At 38.3% G+C, this 24160-nt stretch overlaps 1 protein-coding gene across 1 annotated transcript in view; it reads left to right on the plus strand.

Moving 5' to 3' along the window:
* Positions 1 to 9121, plus strand: part of smad3a (SMAD family member 3a) — a 35545-nt gene extending 26424 nt beyond the window's left edge. Inside the window, exons 6-9 of the mRNA XM_039688564.2 lie at positions 1112 to 1324; positions 1442 to 1579; positions 1660 to 1804; positions 6707 to 9121. Of these exons, the coding sequence (XP_039544498.1) occupies positions 1112 to 1324; positions 1442 to 1579; positions 1660 to 1804; positions 6707 to 6830 (620 nt within the window). The 3' untranslated portion in view covers positions 6831 to 9121. The remainder of the gene's footprint in view (positions 1 to 1111; positions 1325 to 1441; positions 1580 to 1659; positions 1805 to 6706) is intronic.
* Positions 9122 to 24160: the final 15039 nt, after the last annotated feature.

Consider the following 24160-nt stretch of genomic DNA (forward strand, 5'->3'; position numbering starts at 1 on the left):
TGTTGCTCCCTGATATTGTTAGTCCCAGCCTCCGTCTCGATTAGGATATGCGGTGGTTCATTTTTTGGCTGTGACCGGTAACGTTATGCTTTTGCCTCTATTTTGGATGCCTTGTTGTTTCTTGCGTTTCACCTGTATATCTTGAATATAGCCTTTGATTGCAGCCCCCTTTGCCTACTTCTATCGGACACTTTGTTTGCTGCTTCATAAAAGTTTGATAACAGTTCAGCAGGAAGAGCTGTCACAGCATAAGCCATGCAGAGCGCAGAAAAAGTTTGACGGATGTTGCAACAGTAACTAAGGGGGGCGGGGCTTAGCCAAAGGTGAATTTTGTTTTGTGTTTTCTCTTGTTTGGCTAATGAATCACACTTGTTAAATATCACAGTAATCATCAATATGGCATATTGCGACACCCTTAGTCTTGATTCAAGGTCTTCCTTCCTTCCAGTTCACAGTCTTTGTGATATAACACTTATAATGTGTTTTTTAGAACTTTTTTTTAGAACTTTACAGGGACTAGTGAGATCTAAATCAGTACAAATACTGTCTGATTGTTTAAATAACAGTTTACATTTGAAACACAAATGTGTTTTCAGTCTTTTAGAGGAAATGGATTGCTAAATGGATTATTTTGATGTCCCGAAAACAACTTGGAAGAAAACCTCCAAGTCTAAACATCCTGTCAGTTACCATCTTAGCAAGGGAGGGCCCACAATTCCTTTTGTATCAGATTGTGCTTTTGCAGACAGCGCTCAGATCCCACAGCGATTTCTCCTTTCCACAGCAGTGGTGTATGAGTGTGTGTCAGAGAGAACGGCCAGTTCCATGAGCCTGTAATTTTCTAAAGATTTGTGTCCAAGTGATGATGGTATTTCCCGATTCAGCCTTTATTTCTGGGAAGTAACATCTGCTCTTGACATCACAGTGCCGTCAGTTCCCAGCCCCCGTGCTCTTTCTCTGTATCCCCACCCATTTGTTTGTTTTCTTTTTCCTGTCAAACCACCACATCCCCCTCCCTTTTTTCCTATTTCTATTTCTTTTCATTTTCTGTGTATGTCTGTGCCTGACGGATTCTCTCCTTTTATTGTTTGTTTCTCTCTTTCTCTCTCAGATCTACAGCCAGTGACATACTGTGAACCAGCGTTCTGGTGCTCGATCTCATACTATGAGCTGAACCAGAGAGTCGGTGAAACGTTCCATGCCTCCCAGCCCTCTTTAACAGTAGACGGCTTCACAGACCCGTCCAACTCTGAGCGCTTCTGCCTGGGCCTGCTGTCCAATGTGAACCGCAACGCTGCTGTGGAGCTCACGCGCAGGCACATTGGTACGCACACGTCTGTTTCAATCACTCATTCATAAGACATCATTTGAATTTAATTGTATTATTTTATAATAAAATAATTGTATTTTTTATTTATGTGTCAACCTTCTATTTTTGCAGGGCGAGGTGTGCGTTTGTACTACATTGGTGGTGAAGTGTTTGCAGAGTGTCTAAGTGACAGCGCCATCTTTGTTCAGAGTCCCAACTGTAACCAACGTTACGGCTGGCACCCCGCCACTGTTTGCAAGATCCCACCTGGTTAGATAAAACGAGAGACCCTCAACAAATAGAATTTTGACAGTTGAAACCTTGTTTTAAAACACTTTGTTTCCATCCAGGCTGTAATCTGAAGATCTTTAATAACCAGGAGTTTGCGGCTCTTTTGGCCCAGTCTGTGAATCAGGGCTTTGAGGCCGTGTACCAGCTCACCCGCATGTGCACCATTCGCATGAGCTTCGTGAAGGGCTGGGGAGCCGAGTACAGGTACGATTACTGCTATCGCTTCACTCTATATCTATTCACGCGCTTGCCACTCCTGGAATGTGGCTTTGATTTGTCTTTTGGATCACTTGTGAAGTGGTGTGACTCAAACCACAGAAGCCACCCATGCTTCCTGTTAAATTCTTTGAATTTGATTGTCGTAATCAGTTTTTTTTGTAGAAACTGGATTATGAATGTTGAATGGCTTAAACACTACTACTTATTTTCTTTTATATTTACATTCATTATCTTGATTTAGATTTAAATTAAATAGCCCGAAAGAATAGAGATGTTAAATATAAAAATTCTGGCCAATACCGAATCTATAGTTTAGTTGCTTGTTAATTTAGGTATCAAAATTTTTAAATGTACAGTTTAAAAAATATATTTTGAATTAAATATTCAGATGCTGCTAAAGAACATTTAACAGTGTTATTAAAAGAAATTTGAAATTAGTGATAAAATAAGTAACTGTTAGATGATGGGAAAGGTGTCTAATTGTAAAAATAGGTGAAGTGAGCATGCACCATTTAAATATTCACTAGTGGTTGATATAGATCTAAAAGGTATGCACTATATGTTAACATTTCGATCATTAGTTAATAGAGGGTTTGCACTTGACGTCACCGTCGGCCGGAGTGACAGCTGAGTGGCAAAAAGACAGAATTGTTTTTCAGAGTGAATGCCTCAAAAAAGACAAACCACATCTAAACTGTAACACATCTAACTGTAAACTGTAAGAAACACTTGTATTAAGGCCAACCTTTTTTTTTTCACTCGCGTTTTCACCGTTTCCCCTATTAAATCCAGTCATGCAGCAGGCTGTTTTGCCACTCAGTCCAGCTGAGGGGGCGTGTTCTAGCAGGGAAAGTAATTATCAGCTTATCAGACAGAATTTTGTAAGTGCCTCTATTATGCTATTTTAAAGTTTCCTAATGTTGTTTTGGAGTCTCCTACAACATGTTAACATGCATCAAAGGTCAAAAAAAGGTCAAGTTTTATTTTCTCATTAAATACATTTGAACATCACCACATTTTCATTGATTCTCAAACGAATCAGTGCTTGTCCATCAACAAACCAATTATTTTACTTGTGGCGTTACTTATTTATTTACAGAGTATTTTTTTATTTTATAATTTACTGCAGTGAACATGTGGAAACTTTCTCAATAACAGTGCATACACTGAGCTCTAGTCTAGTGTGAATGACTGATTGTAAAATTAACATTGGTAAAACAAATCTTGCTCCATGCTTAATATTTCCTCAAAGTAGTGAGAATGACTGACAATCTGCTTTAATAGACACAGTTTTAGGTATTAGTGGTCCACAACTGCTTAACAGAAGTATTTCAGTAAGAGAGTGATAACGTGAGTTAACCAGTTATAGCGGGAAACCTACACAATATAAAAAGACAGTGATAACATGTCATCTTTCATCATCTTTCAAGAGCAAGCGGTTTGTGAATCCTGCATTGAACTCTGAGATTTGAGAAGCAGTCATAAATAAAATAAAAGGAACACAGCAAAAGTTTAGGATTCTACTGCTGTGATTTCTTGGTAAAGATTAAATTTAACCACTGATTCTTCACATGCTCGTCCTTGGGCAGTGGGAAAGAAATGGCTTTAACTTCACATTGTAGAGCACTGCGTCTTCTCGACTGACGCTGTCGAGTATCCACAGGAATCAGCTGCAGAGTTTGAGGGGGTTCAAGGTTTCCCTGGTGTCTGTGTGCGCAATAAATGGGGGGTCAAAATGCTAATGTTTCGTCTTGGTGTCGCTATGAAATGACTTATGATTCATTTGAAAAACGATTAATTTCATTGACTCAAGAGCCGACCCTTACTTTTGAAAGACAAAAACTTTATATATGGTGCACTTTCAGATTTAAAACTTAAAAAAAATCCATAATATGGGCACTTTAATATTTTTCATCCCTAATATCCAGCATCAATGATAAAGTAATCTCTTATATCAGCAGATATAAAGACAGAAGTTTGTAAAGGAAGCCCAAGCCATTTTTACTGCTTCGTAAGACAATCGGAAGAAAATGTTGCTTTACAGTTACAGTATTTTAGTATGGACAGTCCTGTGAGGTCATGACAGGATCTGACAGGCTGCGCTAACTGTTTTTCTCGGTCTGGCTCACTCTGACGTAGCAAGGCAACCCGGTGTCCACCAGTCTAGCGTGTCCGTCTTATAAACTGTTAGGTCTGCGCTGACAAATCATTCCACACCAAACAAACTCGCATATGGTGTGCTTCAAAATGTCTCAGAGTTTCCTGGTTTCTCTTTGTTCTCTTCCCCTCTTGTGAGTAACTTCATTGTTTGAGCCCTTGGTACCAAGACCCTAAATTAGAAGCAGTTGTGGGTTTTGACCATGGACATCTGTAGAGAAAGCTTGAGGAGAGAGTGGGAAAGAGTAAGACTGGTGTGAGAGAGAGTGAGACTGTGGTTTCCAGACAGCTTGGCGTGTGGAGACACAATCTGAGCTGTGTCAGGTTTCAGCAGACACCCACTCTCTCTCTCTCACGCCCCTCCACTTCTCCCCACCTTCAGATCCACCTCTTAAGTGCAGTCAAACTCTCCCTGTTCCAGTTTAAAAATGCCATTTGAGCACTTTATGGTTGGACCATGCATTCACGACGCAGAACAGCACAGTGCCGTTGTCTGACTTCACCTTCATATTCTCTCAGTTTGTCACCTGAGCTGCTCCAGATTACTTGGTTGATGACTAGAGTAGATTTCACCTCCTCATTTTTGCTTTTATTTGCCAATATCTTTTCTTATACAAGACTTTAAAATTGATAATAATAATGCAGTATCTACAAGCTTTCCTCTTTAATTTCCTCAGTCCTGCTCTCCTACTTTCTTTCCACTTCTCCATCTCTTTTGAACTCTTAGTAGACTTTGTAGAGTAATGGAGGCTGCGACCTCCGCTTATGTTGTATTTCAGCACTGCCCTTTTAATAAAGTCAGGGGTTTGTTCATAGATGGCTGACAGATTTACTGAGAATCTCGTCAAAGAACAAGAAACAGTCAACCGATCAATAAAAGAAGCTGCTAGGAGACAAAAGCAGTGGGTAGACTAGACACATTGTTGGATGAAACTGTAATGGAAATGTCTAAATGTAATGGTTACATTATAACGATTTGAAACACAATGTGAAAGCAGCAGAACTGTTTTAATAACCAAATTAAAAAACGTTCATTGTTAAGAGGCAATTTACATTCAACGTGCTACATTTTAATGATTTGTATGACTTTTATTAAAAAATATAATTGCATGAGTTATATATAAGTATACTTTTTTCAGAAAAGATGCATAATATTAATCAAAAGTGACAGCAATCTTTTTTATAAATGTCATTATAAATGTCTTTACTCTGTCAAAGAATGTTCTTTTGAACTTTCTATTCATCAAAGAATCCTGATAGTGTTTCACAAAAATCATGGTTAAGCAGCACAACTGTTTTCAACATTGTTAATAAGCAATGTCACGTTAGCTCCAAATCTGAAGAATCATGTAACACTGGAGAAAATAAAATAAAATAAATGCAACCTGGTAAACATAAGAGACATCTTTCAAAAATGCTAAATAATCTTACCGACCCCAAAATGTTGAATGGTACCGAAGGATTTTTAAGCTTCAATTAGGATTTATTTAAAACTTTTCTGCCGAGCTCTGTTTAATAGCACATTTCACTTGATGTTAGGACACATGGTTTATTTTTCAAAATAGAAATATATAATAGAGTAGAACTATATAGAGTATAAGAGTATATATACTGTATATATAGAGTATTCACTCACATGTTTTCTGTGCACAGTGTAGCGATTTGACTTATCAATAATACGATTTCTGGCTGTTTTCGTTATTGATTATTATAGAAGGATTACATTTTAAAATGAAATATACTTGTCTCTAATTCTTTTATTAATTATTATCTGAGTGCTGAAGTGACTGAGATTAATGAGAGACTTGCACACGTGTGTATGTGAGTGGAAGGATTAGAGGAAGTCCCAGTGAGGAATGGAACGTGAGCAGTGTGACGTGTTATGAACAGTTTATCTGTGTGTGTGTGTGTGTGAGCCCAAGCGTTGGAAACTGCTCAGACGAGTGTTGTGTAAGTATTGTGGAATGTAAAAGATGTGTGTTTGGCAGAAAGTATATCCCTATGAGGGATGAGGGACCAAATTTACACACAGTTTATATCCAGACAAACTGACAAACTCTGTGAATTGTGTCTTGACAGTACTTCACATTCACAGTAAATGATGTCAGTGGACGATTTATTAACAATCTGCATGCTTGGAAAAAAATCGGTATATTATTCGTTTGGAAATAACATTAAATATATATATAAAAAAAATAATGATGTTTTACTCACCCTGGTGTCATTTCAAAGCTTTCTTTCTGCTGCAGAACAAAATAAGATATTTTGAAGAATGTTGGTAACCAAACAGTTTTGGTGACCATTGACTTCTATTGTACGAGACATTTCTCAGAATATCTTTCTTTTGTGTTGTACAGAAGAAAAAAAATTCATACAGGCTTCGAACTACATGAGTAAGCGATGACATCATTTTCATTTTTGGGTGAAGTGTACCTTTAAGCTGTCATTGCATTATAATATAATAAAATATCAAACTAACTTATTTATTACAAAGAAAGATAAGCAAAATATTTCAAAAAGAGGTTTGGTAAGTTAAAAATGTTTCTGAAAAATGGTTGTGATCAAAACAAAGGCATGTAACAAATATGAAAACGTGTAATGATATTCATATGCTAATCACTGAAATCGCTCGTTGGAATCACTGATCCGATGCAGTTAAATTTAGATATTTAAGTGTGTGAATACTTTTGGTCTCTGCGTGTTTCTGACCTCTCTCTTTAATGCTGTCAGGCGGCAGACAGTGACTAGCACCCCCTGCTGGATAGAACTGCACCTGAACGGTCCTCTGCAGTGGCTGGACAAAGTGCTCACTCAGATGGGCTCCCCCTCCATCCGCTGCTCGAGTGTGTCATAGGAAAAACACTCCATATAGAAACCACCAGATCCAGGAAAAAAGTTCCTTCAGGAGTAGAAGGCTGAAGACCTTCATACCTGCCAACTAATTGGGTTCCACAAACTCGGTAGCACTTTCATGTTGGAGGAGTGTATTACAGAATGTGTATATACTCGTTTTTATGTTATTGGTAGCCATTTTTATTGCCATTATTGATATCAAATATGGCCATTTATGACATATTTAGTTATATACTGTTTCACATGTATGTAAGTTCTCTCCTCTGTTGTGTCCATTATGATTCTTTTATATTAGGTACATTTTTACCATAAAATAGGCTTGTTTTTTTTTTAGAGACATGAAAAAAGTGCTTTTTTGTTAAGTGAATACATCATATTTTTCGAATATCAGTTAAACTGTATTTTTGATATTTTTTTGGTTTGATCAAACTGAAATTTGCCCCCTGTCACAATGTTATGTAGTACATATAAAGAGGTTTTGACCTTCCTCATGAGAAAGAAACAGGATGTCTTTGACGAAGCGGTGTGTTCAGAGATTGGAAACTCAAATTTGTTATTGTTTTTGGTTCCACAAAACACCACATTTCCATATCCCGTTTTGTCCTAGTCTGTGAAATGTGCTGGACAGCACTTTAAAAAAACATACATTAGCTCTTCAGCTTTATAAAATTCCCTAAACAGAATACTATATAACAAACTTACATAACAGTTTATGTAACATGCTTCTATGCTTCACAAAATCTAAGTTTGTTTAAATGTTTGGGGATTTTGTCATTGTACAGGTTCAGTTCAGATACTTCTCCTACAGCAGATTTCCACTTTTAGTGTTTTTCATCTCTTAACCCGGACCTGTGTGTGTGTGTGTTTGGAGGTTACTTGAGGGTGTTTTACCTGTTCCAGCCGTCGTCTGTGAGTGTAGTGTCTGGTCTGTTGTTGAGTTCAACTTTGTCTGCAGCGAACCGGCTGTCTGTTTTGCGCGAATGAATGTGAATTATTATTGGGTTTTATAGGATTCACCACTCACAACTCCACATGTTGAGCCGCGCTTTCATTCGTTATTCTTTAGTGAGTGGGTGAGGAGCTGTTCAAGGTCTGGTGAGGTCTCCCAGTTGTCCACTTTGAAAAATAAATTTCCTTATGTGGTAGTTTTTGAAAACTGGGCATTACATAATTTTGAGCTCTATATATAGTTTATGCTTCATATCTCACAGTGTTAGTTTTGTCTGTGGATATGTACTGCACACTCACTCAGTTTCATTTCTAGAGGATGTGGGAACCCAAGGACTCACAGGTAAGTGTGCCTTCGCATCAACTTTCACAACAGAGTTTGTAAATAGTATATACTGTAGGAGACTTCTTCACAGGCATTCATCCATATTGAGTGAGTCCAATGTTGGACCACTCAGGGTTGTGATCTGTTCTCAGCTGAACTTGTAAATATGTCTGATAAATTGATAATGCATGCCTATTTTCTGAAAATCATGCCATTTGTACTGTAGACTATTTTGCTACCAAATATTTTTTCAGAAGTGTGACGGGAAAGTAAATGCTCTTACCTCTGTGTTTGTAACCGTCGAAAGGGGGGTGAGCTGTACTGCTGGCAGGTTTTTATAAGGTTGTATTTTTATATACGTCGGATACTCAAAGGATATGGGGAAGGGCTTGAGGAAGGGAAAAGTCACAATGGGTTTTGTGAAAGCCAGTTAAATAGCATCAGGTCAGTGTGATTCGCTTGCAATGAGGAGCTCTTTCCAGGCTTTTTGAAATCTCTGGTGTCACAATGTGTTATAAAGGAATCATGGAGGAAAATTGCATTTAGGTGCATCGTACTTCACAGATAGGAGAAAAGATGTGTAACATCTGTTTGCTTAAATGTTAAAAAGGACTGTTGTGCGATTTAGGACTTTGATAAAGTCAGTGTGTTGTATGACTTGGATTCCTTGAAATGTATTTAAAATCTCTTGATGTCATCCGGCAAGACAAAATAGAAGGTACTTGTATTTTTCAGGAAATGATTTGTTGTCCATTTAAGCAACATTAACTGTTTTCTTTGATAGGAAGAAAATCAAATCTCATTCTCTCAACAAATTGTTGAACATATTTTAAGTAATGTGCATTTATTGTGCTTGTGTTAAACTTTCACATTCAGTGACGTTGTGACTTAGTGGTGATTGTTGTGCTTGACACATTTTTTTTCTCTGTATAAGTATATAACCTTTATTATTTCTCTCTGTCTTTAAAGTTTGTCAGGAGAAAAAAATTATTGTTTATTATTGTTGTACTTTTAATAAATGTGTAAATGAAAAAAAAAAGTCTCATCTGATTTTTTTTTTAGGCTAAAATGTCTTTACAAACATTTTCCTCCACATTCCAGTCAAGTTCTGCTTATTTTGTGATCATGACAATGCTGTAAAAGGTGCTTTGGCATACGGAGACAGATAAGGCATGGTCTGTTGCCTAATGCACTTTTTTCCTCTCCTTGCTGAAATATGAAAGCTCTCTTTGTTCAAAGGGCCCTAAGGGCAGGGAGGCGCTATAATTCTTCTGAACTGCGATTACATAAATCATTTTAGGCAAAAGCTGCTATGCAGCAGCTAAAAAATCACCAGGCACTAATTGTGTGGAACCTAGCTATGTAGGCTATTTGAAATTAGCAGCTGATACTGTATTATTTGGACCCTTTCAACTTATCTTTTTAATCGTGGGTTTATCCCGGACATTTGGAAATAGGCTTTTGTTGTTCCCTTATTAAAATGGGGAGATTCAAAATTGTTGAAACTTTTATTAGTGACCTGTTGACCTGTTATTTGAATGTAAACAAAGTTCTATCTAATAATCATAAAAAGCGTATTACCACAACAGCCGTTCTGAAAGTTTTAAACGATTATCAGTGGATTAAGGTGATTATTGCACTTCCCTTTTTGATTTATCAAAGGCTTTCGATCATGATCAGGAAATATTGTTGGATCATGAAATATTGTTGCATAATATTTAAAAAAATATTTAAGTGAAATAACTCAATGTGTGTGATGGTAAACATACTGGACTATTGGAGATTGTTGACGGTCTTCCCCAAGGATCTGTGTTGGGACCTTTTTTATTTACTATTGACATAAATTAGTCTTGATTGTGATATTCAGGATGCAAATTTTCACTTTTATGCAGATGCCACTGTCATGTATTGTGGTGCACCTTCTAAACAGCAAGCCGCTAGCTTAAGCTTCAAATGGCTTTTGATGTCATTCAGTCATGACTTCATGCACTAAAACTTTTTAAAACTAAGCTTATGTTATTTTCAAGGTCAAAGGTAGTAGAATCTTATTCCTCTAATAATTACTACCTAATTATTTACAAAACTATTCTGGGGTTGTTGCCTTCATATCTAGGTTGTCTTATTTAACAGAAAGTGTTGGGAAATATTCCCTCTGGTCTCAAAATTGTTAGCCTACTTTCTGTTCCATTTGTAAGAACTGAACTGGAGAAAATAGATTAAATAGAGATTAATGAATTAAATGGATATTATCCTGGTTAAATAAAGGTAAATAAAAAAAAAAAACCCCACTTATACTTTACTGATGGATCAGACAGACACCAGATCAGGAGTTTCACTGCTTAAACTCAACCCAGCTCTGCTTCTGAAAAATTAACAGGTTTGAGGGTCAAAACCTATAACACTCATGAATGATTCACAGCTTCTCGAATGTGTAGGGCACTGTGTCAAGGTTTGTTTCAGGTTCATGAGGCAGCTGTGTTTGTTCCCTTAGGGTTTTTTTCCCTTCCAAATTTCAGGTTAAGTGCATACAGTATTCCTGTGGATTATTTCCTTTGCGCTAGCGCTCTCTGTGGGCAAACGAGAGAAACGCATCACCACATCACAAGTATGTTGACTGAAGCAGTCACACGGGGAAAGCTTGTTTGCGCTGTTAAATCACCATCACTCATCGTTTAAATGCCTCAGATTTTTTTTTTTTCATTCAACCAAAACACTTCACACCTGGTCTACTGCAGAATAAAGGCCTAGTTTTATTGTAGTAACTAAACACACTGGCCACGTCAGAATTCAGTAGGTAAGCTATACTTTCGGAATATACACTGAATTCCATTTAGAATATCATTTTTGAAGTAGGCTAAATGCTTTAGATTTTTTTGTTGCATGTGTGGGTGTAAACCTTAATTGTAAACTAAAATTCCTGAATATGCTGAATATGTATAGGCACTTTACTATCCCATAAGGCCATGGGAGCTGAATAGAGGTCAGATGTCAAGAAAAATGGCGGAAAACTTAACGGACGTTTCAGGTAAAGGAAGTTTGTTCATTTGTTACATTTTATTTGTTTAACAACACTCGAATACATTATTTTTTTCACTTTATGACATGTCTTATGGGATATTAATCATCTGCTACAAGGTAAGTAGTCTGTAGGCTTGCATGGGCTTGCCAAAAATAGGCATTTGTTTTCAACAACAGTTTGAAATTAAAGGGTTAGTTCACCCCAAAATGAAAATTAAGTCATTAATTACTCACCCCCATGCTGTACCAACCCCGTAAGACCTTCGTTCATCTTCGGAACACAAATAAAGATATTTTTGATTGAATCTGAGAGCTAGATGTCCTACATAGACTGCCTAAGGGACTGGCTCTTGACGGCCCATAAAGTCATTAAAGAAAAGGTTTAAATATTCCATGTGCCTACAGCGGCTCAATTATAAGTTTATCAAGCGATGAGACTACTTTTTGTGCGAAAAAAACATAAATAACGACTTAATTCGACAATTCTATTACTTCCTTATGGGCGCATGCGCGAGAACTGAGACGAGGACGTTCTTCTCCTTCGACTACTTCTTGTTACCGGCTGCTCCGCTTAGGAGTTTTACCGCCACCTACCGTATAAAATGATGATCCATATATAAGGCGCTCCGGATTATAAGGAACACTGTCGTTTTTTTAGAAGATTAAAGGCTTTTAAGTGCACCTTGTAGTGCGGAAAATACGCTAATTGAAAAGCGTATGTACAGCGCGCATCTTCCTCTGCTTGTAAACAGAAAGTTTTGCGCTTCCAGCTTTATCAGCACATCATCTTATACGGTAGGGGGAGGTAAAACTCCTAAGCGGAGCAGCCGGTAACAAGAAGTAGTCGAAGGAGAAGAACGTCCTCGTCTCAGTTCTCGCGCATGCGCCCATAAGGAAGTAATATAATAGTCGAATTAAGTCGTTATTTATGTTTTTTTAGCACAAAAAGTAGTCTCGTCGCTTGATAAACTTATAATTGAGCCACTGTAGGCACATGGAATATTTAAACCTTTTCTTTAATGACTTTATGGGCCGTCAAGAGCCAGTCCCTTAGGCATCCCATGTAGGACTGATCCAGCTCTCAGATTCAATCAAAAATATCTTTATTTGTGTTCCGAAGATGAACGAAGGTCTTACGGGGTTGGTACAGCATGGGGGTGAGTAATTAATGACTTAATTTTCATTTTGGGGTGAACTAACCCTTTAAGAAAAGTGATGATAAAGCTAAAATCAGATGACAAAACAATGAAGTAGGCCTAATATTAAACATAAACATTCAATTAATGGGCTCTATGCACGGCGTTATTTCCGGTGAAGGATTAAGGATGCTCGATAACTTCCGCCGATCGTAGAGTCCAATGCAATACCGAGAATTTATATTGAATTTTATACTCCATGGTTATACTAAAGAAACGTTATTCACAAAAACAGATAAAACAGACACCCCTCGTTGTGTTTATGCTTCTTTTTAAAATTATATTAAATAAACATAACTCTATATAAAATTACATCTAAACGTATGTACGTTTCGTTTCAAAGACGGGAGGACAGTAAATATTGAAGACTCTGCCATAATCCCGTTTTCTCCGGTTTTCCTCCGCTTTAATCTACACAACCGGAAATGGACGAGCATCCTTGCGTCAAATGCGGAAATTATGCGTGCATATAGCCCATTGCATATAGCATCTAACTACACATCTAATAGCACAAAATTATGATGAATAGACTAAAAGGAGGAAGGACCCTATAATCATAAGTAGCCATAAATTATACAGACTGGAAGTCTTTATTGTTACTATATAACAGTGCTTTAGCATTATGCCTCCTGTGAAAGATGTCCTTACAGATTTTGATAAAAAAGACTGACAGAGTTGATAAACTGAACACCATTCTCTCTCTCTCTCTCTCTCTCTCTCTCTCTCTCTCATCAGGCCTGACAGCATCATGATCGCCGGTGACAGCTACTACCTTTGTTGGTAAACAAATTCATCTTCTTAAAGGTCACAATTTGCTGCAGTGTGTCTGTATCTCTCTCTCCGTCAGATTGTCCCTCCATCAGCATTCTTCTCAGGTGACTCACACCTGATTGCGGCGCCACGCACTGCTGCGTCACAGCTGTCTCCGGACAGAAGAGAAGACAGGGCCGCTCGCCTCCAACTGCCGCGCACTGGAACTCTGCCCAACGGGCGATGCGTATCTGTGTTACTGGCCAGCAGTCCTCCCTTCAAACCTTCTGTCGGCGACAAAGATATAGCCTACTCTCTGTTTCTCTTTAAACTCTCGAACACCTGTTCTGCTTAAGACCTCGGCTCGGTCTCCAAAGAAATGAGACTCGGCGTAAAGCAAAATGATAAGGATCGTAGGACTATTTGCGCGTGTTAGATGTAAGTTAGGCATATTTATTTACTGTTAAAACAAAAGGGCTTCGCACTCCAAATTGAGTGGAATTCACAGGACTGATGCTAAATGATCTGCTCTTTCAGGTAGATCCGAAGTGAATGAATGGCTGTTTTAAATTGAGTATGTGATTGTGATCACACAGACAATAAATACACGAAATCCACACAGTTGGTGCTTTGATTTTGTCTACATTATCTAAAAAAAATCATGGTTCTTTTAAGTCCAAATAGAGGTGCATTTTTGCGAATTGGTGGTTACAATTTTTTAAGTTGTTCAAATTTCAAAACAACTCATTTACAGCCCCTTTTCACACCTCTATGTGGGAATTTTCAATTTCAAGATTGTTATTACAGTATACTAGGAGGAATCATTGATGATTTTCATCTCCATTGTTTTAATGTTCATAAATGTTCAGGTCAATTTAAACAGACCTGTTCAACCATTTCAGGGATGACAAATTAAAGATTCTTTTATGTTTTCTAAATTAATGTGAGGATACAATTTATGGCATTTTATTGGATTATGCCTACCTAAGCCATTCACACAGCCTTACTATTACAATACAGTCAGCATTATTTAATAGCTATCTTAAATTGCATTAGGAAAAGTTACCCAGAAGCTTATTATTTGCTTACATGTTCATATTCAGTCCAGTCAGGTTTAAAATCAGCTTTAAATTAATTGAGTGAAGAAATATTTCCAGCCCAGAGTTTGAAGAGTTAGAAACCACTGGCTTAAATATCTATGCTGGTTTTGGTCAACTGATTTGTATGCAGTGTAAATAATTACTACAATTATTATAATTATAATTACAAATATTGTAATTATAATTACTATAATTACAATATTTAAGACTGAAATGTCGCTGTGTCTGAAAATGTATTGAAATATAAATTGGAGATTGCAGAAAGAAAGCAAAGAAAACACTAATGTTACACATAAAAAAAGCTTAAAAACGGGGCTTGAACTTCAATAAGCTGAACACATGCGTTTCTTATCTTTATTTATGTATACTTGCCCTTATAATTACCTAATGTTTACCCCTTCAGATACTGTTATACAAGCCATAAAATGGTTTTAATGTGTTTATTGTAAAGTTAAACTAAGTTTGATTTTTTTTTTTTTTTATCAAAGCTACCAATGGTCCATTGATGTCACATGGACTGTGGAAAAGGCCTATTGATATGCTTGTGAAAGCAATCCCCTCCCTGTTGCACAGACTGCAAATCTAACAGTTTTAGTTTTAGTCCAGCAGCTGCCAAGCTCCTGATTAATGACCGCTCAATCCCTGCCCAATGAAGAGTAGCCATTTGAGTGGGACAGAAATCAAGACAGCGACCCATTACTAATAACATTCTACTCCAGCAATCTATTGAGCGCTCAGACCACTAGTGGTTATTGTACTGGTTGATGGCTGTGAGAACCAAATGTGAGGCAGGGCAGCAGGTTAATAATCTAACCTTTCAGTCTGACCATTCATGTGCACTGTGTACATTACCTTGGTCGTTTACTGCAGTACCCTATTTGATTGTAGTAGAACTGAAGATCTTGTTTTACGTCTTGTCTCAAGACCAAATGATATCACTATCAATGCTCTCACAAGGTCTTGCAGTGACCTTCGGTCTTTGACTCTTTAGATTCTCATGGCTTTTTATTATTTAAGAATGGGTCAGGTTATCCAATACCTTCTATGCTAGAAAAAACTTGGATTGCTCATTACATGTATACATCAATAGATCTCTTAAATGTTTCTTGATTGTTTTGGCCAATCACTGCCATTATATTTGAATGCATAATTGCTATCATTCTGTAAACTGTGTAGGATCCAGCTCAAATGGCTGCACACCTGTTCAGCTATGTTTGTATATATGCGATCAGTTATAACCGTTATACTGTGTATATATATATATATATATATATATATATATATATACGTATATACCAGCTGAGCTTACATTATGTACTGGATTATACAGAAACAAATCTCTAGAGATGGAATCAAAATTTTTTTGTGATAAGGTTCAGTATATAAGGAAGAAATCCTCTGAATAAGTCCTTACATCCTCTGTATCTGGAAAAACCGATCATATTTCTGTTTCCTGCATAATATTTAAATTTGAATTGTGGCACGACAACAGATTAAGTGTAAAGATGATTAAACAATGTCTCAATCGCTTTCCCTCACTCACTTTACTTAACTGCAATCTGCAGTCTTATATCAAATTAGGTTTTTTGAATGAAGTTGATCATACAAAAATAATTGAGTTGATCATGTTAAACAAGTCACATCATCGATCATCTGGGTTTAAGGTTATAACCTGCAATAACTATATCTGGGAGATTGATGAACATGTGAAACAATAAAGACATTCAACATTTAAAACATCAAAAAAAATTCAGATTCTGAATATTCCTCTGTCAAAGATCGCCTCGTTCAGATAATGTTGCACAATTAAAATGAAAAATGACACGCATAGTATCATGTTTTACAATGTTTTATTGTATGTTTTCTTGTTTAAACTTTGTCTGGCCATTATTTTCTGACAGCCACGTGGGCAGACTGGGCGTGAGTCCAACTGTGAATGCAGACACGTTGGCTGGATTGCGTTTACATTAAACTGACATCCGATCACAATCTGTCCTACCTCCGAACCTGGACATGCTTATCGGATAACATTTCGTTTAAACTTGTCTTTTCAATGTGTATGTGTACAACCATAGATATCCACAATAAAGGCTAGATATCTCGTCCACGCTGCTGGCCAATGGAGGTTGACGTCTGCACCTGGCGGCCATCTTGTCACAGGCAGCTCGCTCACTCGTAACATTGTGTTTTAATGGTGCATGTACTTTTTAAATAATCATAACTTGCTCAATTTTCTACTAATTTTCAAACGGTTTGGTTTGTTGTAAACATCAGAGATGTACTTATGACACTGCATACTTATGAATAATAAGTGTATAAATAAATAATACGTTTAAACACGTTAATAACGTTTGTTAGAAACCAAACCGTTTGTAAATCAGTCAAGATTTTAATGAGATAAGAGTATTTGTGTTCGTGCTGATCACTCATCTTACATCAGCTTGCCTGTGACAAGATGGCCACCGGTGATGACGATAAAAACTCCGCCGTAAGACATTGTGGATATCTATGTGTACAACATCCAAATACAGGTCTCATGTTAATGCCAAATGTGTTACAGACCTCGCTGAACCACTACCCCCTCGCCACAATGTTTAAAAGTATTGTTTTAGTTTTTTAGCTTAAATTGATATTGCACCCCAAAATGTTTTCTCATAATGTACTCAGAATTTAGTCAGGGATAGTGTAGGGTCTAATCTCAGGACTGGTTCCAGTTTTGAGGGTCTTTGTTTAGGTCATGGTAATGTGACTTAATGTAGACAGATGGATTTCAATCAAAGCAACAGTTGTCGATGTGGAGAAATTACACAAAATAATTTCTTCTCTGTTATTAACTTACCAAATGTTGACAGCAAAGTCTCGAGCCAATTTGTTCATTCCAAATTTGTGTGGTATCTCTCTGTCAAAGCAGTTTAGCTGCAGGGAGGAGAGGAGCAGCATCTGGATACTAATGAAGCACTGAGGAGCTTGTGCTGTTCTAGTTGTGCTGTCATGTCATGTTGTCCTCTTGTCAGCATCACAGACACATGTTCTAGTGTTCAAAAAGAAGTAAAACAGACCATTTGATGTCATTTAATTTGATTAATGTTGTTGATCAGTCTAATTTTGATTTTAATTTCATTTTAATTTTATTTTGATTGGTTATGTTGTACAATAACAAAATATTTGTAATAACTCAAATCTCATAACAGGTGGATCTCTGGTGTTCTCTTTTCCTCCCACTCTCTCCTCACATTTTCATATTTAATATATCTTAGTCTGTTATAAGTATTAACTATGACATTTTCATATTGAATATATCTTAGTCTGTTATAAGTATTAAAATGTCAAAAAACAATAACATTAAAAAACATTAAAACATTAAAAACATTTATTATTTTATTTTAATATTATTAAAACATTAAAATTGGCTAAAACATTATATATTTCATCAGATCAACTAACACAATACAACAAGACGAAGGAGTCATCTAACACAACATTAAAAAGTTACCATGGATTAAAAACATGTAATATTGAGTTAATATAAAAAAAAGCCCGATCTCATGAAAGTTCATATCTATAGCACGAATGTCATTTCTCGTGCCATTTATACGCCAAAACTAGTTTTTGCGTGTATCTGGTACGCGTTTTTCGCGTGCATATGATACACACTTTTTGGCGTATAATAAGTACGAATTCCCCACCCCCCTTCCCCCTAAACCTACCAAAGGGGTTTTCAGTGTGTAGCATATGCACGCAAAAACCAATTTTGCCGTATAAATGCCACGAGAAATGACAATCGTGGTATAGATACGCACTTTCATGAGACTGTGTTGATAAAAACACAAACCAACACATTCTCACGTGTGAAAGATTATCACATTTCGTCAGGAATTTAAATCTCGGCTGTTTCACTACCAAAAGTTGTACAATGTTGTGGCATTATTGATTTTTACTGTGACAACACGCTGAGCATTGCAATATGGTGGGCATGTCAATGTATTTGGAGTGGTCGATTGTGGAATCTATGTATACATCCTAAGGCCTATCTGTCCCACCTTAGCCCTTTGTTTCTTTAGCTGCATCCCAAATGACGTAGGCCCTACATTGCACAATGCACTTATTTACCATGTACTCATCGGTGTAGTGTATGAATTTTATAAGGTTAATAATAATAATAAATAATAATTCATTACATTTACATAGCGCTTTTCTCGGCACTCAAAGCGCTTTACATAGAGAGGGGAATCTCCTCAACCACCACCAGTGTGCAGCATCCACCTTGATGATGCGACGACTGCCATAGTGCACCAGAACGCTCACCACACACCAGCTTACTGGTGGAGAGGAGACAGTGATGAAGCCAATTGGTATATATGGGGATGATTAGGAGGCCATGATGGACAGAGGCCACTGGGCAAATTTGGCCAGGATGCCGGGGTTACACCCCTACTCTTTCGAAAGACATCCTTGGATTTTTAATGACCACAGAGAGTCAGGACCTCGGTTTAACGTCTCATCCGAAGGACAGTGCTCTTTGACAGTATAGTATCCCCATTAGGACCCACACAGACCACAGGGTGAGCACCCCCTGCTGGGCTCCAGGTTAAAAGGTTATTTTTATAGATATGAATGTCTGACTTTGAGTGGTGTTCCAGATGTTATTTCCAAGTACAAATCCTCCAAATCCAAATTCGGAGCGGTCGCATTAAACCCGTGTTTCTTCTGTTTAGTGTCAGAGGACTGCAGCCGGTTTAAGTTTGAGATAAGTTTGAGCAAACTCTGTTGTTTTAGGTTTAAGAATCTTGGCTCAACCACTCGTTCTGGTGACAGCCTAAGTGCAGAAACCACTCCTCCAGGTGACTCGGCGGGAGGAGACCACTCCAGACCCAACTCTTCCCCCACTTTAGTGAGAATGCGCAGCAGTTCATTGTCCCTGGCTGCTGCCACTTGCTCGCCTTGCTATGGGTTCTGGGACTGGACTCTGTGACCAATCCTCTCTCTCTAAAGCTGAATTAAACATGGCATCGTCGTAGTCCTCCGACGTGCCAAAAGACACCAAACCACATGCTCCTTTAGAGGGGCGCAGGCAGTCTTTGGCATAAGTCACAGGGGGCTTAGGTGAGCGCAATGCACATGCCCTCAAGCTCGCGCTGCTTGCTGGGAATGACGCTCTGGTAGAATGAAAACAATTACAAAATTATCCTAGCACAGGTATTGTCACTGTTAATAGACAAACTAAATAAACTATAAAGAGAGTTTTGCTCACAGTGCAAAAAGTGCCCATAGTTGAGGAAACACCCAATATAATACAAATATATGGTGCAAACAGATATGTATTTATTTACTCCTATATATGTGAATTTCTTACGGAAAAAATGGGAGTGCTAGAGCTTGGTCTCATTTACACATTAATACATTGTTAATTACACCCATAATGTCTCCCTGCTAGCTACACCATGTTGCTGACTAATTGAATATATGAGTTGAAGATGTTTGAAAGCCTGTAACTGATTTAATTAATGCATATTTTGCTTTAAGCATTGCCCGTTAAAAGATCTCTGCGCGCCGGCGTGTTGAGGTGTGTATGTCTGTGTGTAGCTGTGTTAATCCTCCTGTCAATGATCAGTGTTTGTCTTGATTTCTGGCAGCTGGCATCCAACTGGAAACACATCAGGTCTTCCAGGAGGGCAATTCCCCAGCATCCCTCATTATGGATCTCTCTCTTTTTCTCTCTCTCGCCTGCAGGTCCATCACACACACGCACACACACAGCACAGATTTGAGGCAGCCTTCTCGTCTTATTCAAATTGGTCTCGGCAGGAAAATGGGTTCATGATGATGGGGGTAATAACAGAGTGGAAAAGAGAGCGTCTTCAGCTTCAAACACCATTTAATTTGGAGATTAAGCTAATAAAAAGCCATTAAGGCCAATGCCTTGCTGTTGTAGCAGGCCGTAGTGATACACAGTAATTCCTTCTCATTTAACGCAAATGAGCTATAAAAGATTAGGACTGGGCGTGTTATTCCTTTTATGTTTATATGTTTCCCAAGGTTTATGGAAAAGAATAATCAGTCTGTTTTAATGTGTTGCTTTCCCCCCCCGACTATGGTTTCACAACACATGGACCCTTTGTGTAGAAAAACAAAAACCATCCAGATTTACAAACAGGTTTTAATCAAATTTGCAGTCAAAATGATTAGCTATAATGTCTGATATTATTTAGCTCTAATTACCAGCAGATGGTGTCTTTATCTGCACTTAGGGCGCACGAGTCTTGGAAATGCTGCATGCACAAGAATAATTAAGAAGTTGACTTGAGCGTTTTTTTCTGGTCTTTTGTGAGCTTTAATAGTTAGACTCAGCACCCTAAAGTTAATTAGTGCTAATTTGATAATTTGATTACATTTATTCCTTTAAATCCAAGCATTCTCGATTGTTGCTCAATGTGCTTTATTGGCATAACACAAATGGTATATTTGTATATCAGTGGCAGCATCCTCTCTCTCTCTTCTAAATGCAATTATTTTTATTATTCATGCAGGAGATCATCTTGTAAGATCATTTGCAGATCGTACAATTCCTCCTCACCTCTGGAGATAGATGGACACTTATGCCTGTCTTTGTGTTGTTGTTGGGAATGCGAACACAGCGCTCACCTGTGGAGAGAGAAGCAGACCAGCTCACTGGGGTATTGATGGAGTCATGCAGAGTTAATCAGACTCAATGCCAGCAATGATTCCTTCATTTCCTGCAATGCAGAATTAGATGGTAATGCGGCCCCTGTTGGAACTTTGGCAGCATATGGTCTTGTGTAATGTGCCTGTTCCATTGGGTATAGATGCATTCCACAGGACAGAACAGCATTACCCGAAATGTGGTTGTATAACAGGCTGTAGTTTGTGCTGTGGTGTTTGATTGTGAATATTGACATTTATACTAGGATTATCGCTGGATTACGTGCAATTGGCCTCTGTCTTGGAAAATGGCTGTTCATTTGTGTTGACTTGAGTCGGAGAGAATAATTTATGTTGGATTCTGGTGAAGCAACTAATCACATCTCCGTGGAGAGCTGGAAGGTGTGTAGAGCTTATGAAAAACAGGCCGAACTGTTATCAGTTATTCCCACAGACCAGTCACTCAAATGGCAAGCGAAAACAGCGTTTTTAGGAAAGAAGGCTTAAAATGCGTTACATTGAGTAATTTTGTAATTTGCCATCAACAAGAAGTTCTCGTAAGCCCCCAAACCTTGCCTGGGCCCATGGAACTAAAGTCATCACGTAATCAAAATGGACAAATCATATGTGTTTATGGAACATTGGCGTGTTATTATAAATGATTTGTCTGTGCACATCATTATCATCATATTATGATGATGTGGGACATTAACCTCTCCCCTCCTGCAATCTGTCACTCACATGAGATCACGGTCACAAATACCAGCGCCAGATTCTTCAGCTCCTCCCACTCACTACCAGTTCCTGCAAGTGTCACCTGACTTGCTTACCCTTTCCCTGTGGCAATCATCACCCTCACCTACCTCGGATCTACTGCCAGTCATGCAGTATCCATCTCCTGTCCTGCAAATGAGAACAAAGACTGTTACATTGAGTTAAGTTACCAATTGAATCTCTTCTATTTAAGTCCCAGAGTTGACTCCTCCTGACGATTCTTTAGTAAAGTCCAGTGTTGAATATTCCTTGTGTCTGTGCTTTGTTGTTTGTGACAATCACAGCAACAGCAAATGAAAACAATCTAATCAATTATCAATGGACAAAATTAAGCCCCGCCTTACAGTTTTATAGAGGGTATGCACTGACGGCAATTTGACGCGAGGACACGTTCCCTTAAGGCCAATTTACACTTTTACGTAGGATGCGCGCAGTATGTACGGCGTAGCATACGCACAGACGCGTGCCATACCGCATACCCTTCGCCGTAGCCTGACGCACACCTCCTCAAAAATGTAACTTCACGTCACAACAACGTGGACCCCAAGATCTGTGATTGGTCGACTTGGTAGCATCGCATTTCCTCCTATGCATTTCCGCACGTACCATCTCACACATTTTTGCACGTAGCATCTCCTCCGACGTCTTCTCTCATTTCTGCCTTTTAGTTTTAGTAATTTCACAAAAATTAACTGTTTTTCCACCTGAATAAGCTCCAACTCAAACATGATCTGCTCTCTCTCAGTCGCCATCGCTTGTAGTAACCAAGGGGGTAATCCATCGACAGGAAGTTGTAGCCTCGCGGGAGCTGCCATCTTGTAGCAGAACTTCACCTGCTGTTAGCATTTCCATTGACTCCCATTCATTTTGGCGTCACTTTGACAGCGAATAACTTTACATCTGAGGCGTTTTGAAGACTCCATTTGTCCATTATTTATTTCTAAAGAAACACGACAATGTATAAAATGCTCCTTTACCTTGTAGCTTATGTTATGGCCCCGTAGAAGCAGTTTTTTGTAAAAGTAGGCTAACTATTGCGTCATAACCACGCGACTCTCTGTCGCACAGTAGAGAGATTACCGTATGGACAGGAGGAGAAGCTCGCGGGTAACTGGGGAAACGTGGAGACAATATGACAAAATAATTAATCAAAATACTTGATTAATTATAGCAAAAGTGTCTCCTGCTCCTCACTCATGGACAACTCCTACTCACACTCTCCACCTCTGCGTGTTTCGGAAGGGAATGATTCAGATTTCTCATGCCACAGCCACTAGAAGACAGACGGGTTTGCCATGTCACATCTATGTTGTCAACCTCTGTTTGAGTCGGTTTGAGTCTGAGCGTCAGGAATGGAAGTGCTAAAATTCCCCCAAAACGGAAAAACTGCGAATTAAAGGCATCTTGACTCAACAGTGATCCTCACAACTCACCAAAGAACCAGTGGTCCATGGACATTGACATGTGGCCAGGAATCATTGAGTCCAGTCCAGTTGTTTCTGTGAATTGCAAGAGTCCATTTACTTTTCTTTTCATAGCTTTATTGATAAAGTATTCTCTTCAAATATTTTGTAATCTACCAATAAGTATAATAGAAATTATGAGCTGTTGTGGGCTCAAGTAACCCAGCTGTCTAGATTTTGTATTTGCAGTGTAATTGTTCATATTCAAAAGTGTGCTTGATGACTTATAAGAGTCCAGATCATAAAACCTTTTAGGTATGTAGTATACATGCAGCACAATTGTAGAGAATAGATGATTCGATAGGATAATTTGAGTGGGGTTTGGATGTAATTATGGAGGAAGGCCTTGCTTTGAAGTTATTGTCTGCAGTTTGAGGCAGGCCCTTCGTTCTGCTACAATTATAGACCCTTCAGTGTAAAGCTTATTTGTGTTTAACAGTTGGCAGTGCATTGATTTAATATGTAATCAGTACACATAGGCCTGAAATGTTTTTTATCCTTACAAAGATTTTCTGCCACGCCTTAATTACTATGTTTCACCATTAGACAGGAAGCTTATTTGTAAACTAATTATGAAGTAATCACGGTGCCCTGCAAGCATGTTGTTTATCACTTTTTATAAATATCCTCTTCTGTATATAGATATATATATATTACAGTAGAGCAACCTACTGTATCACGCAGAACAAGCCGCTAGCTCACTCTAATTTGAGGGTGACGTAGTTAGTATCCATCCCATAATTGTAGTGGTATCTGCACGGTTAATTACTGAAGTAAATGGTTGAACTGCTGCCAAGGACCCATTGTGTTGGGGCTTTGAATTGTGTTTTTACCATCTGTAGAATTGGGAAGAGGAGAGAGGGGAGCAAAAGAGCAGAGGGAGGCTGAAGAGCAAGCTCACAGCCTCGGGGTCTGAGGCCATATGGAGCCAGCACTTCGCCTGCGCTTTATTGCACACCTTGCTGTTTTAATCAATGGCAAGCCTTTTCACAGGACACAGAGAACAGAGGTTATTGCACTGTGTCAGTAGGTTTTTTTTCTGCTTGATTGTTTCTTGCTCGCTTCCAGAAAACTTTTGCACTTGACTTTACGTGTGC

This window comes from Pimephales promelas, chromosome 1, assembly GCF_988280905.1.
Source record: "Pimephales promelas chromosome 1, fPimPro1.hap1.1, whole genome shotgun sequence".
Classification (NCBI taxonomy): domain Eukaryota; kingdom Metazoa; phylum Chordata; class Actinopteri; order Cypriniformes; family Leuciscidae; genus Pimephales; species Pimephales promelas.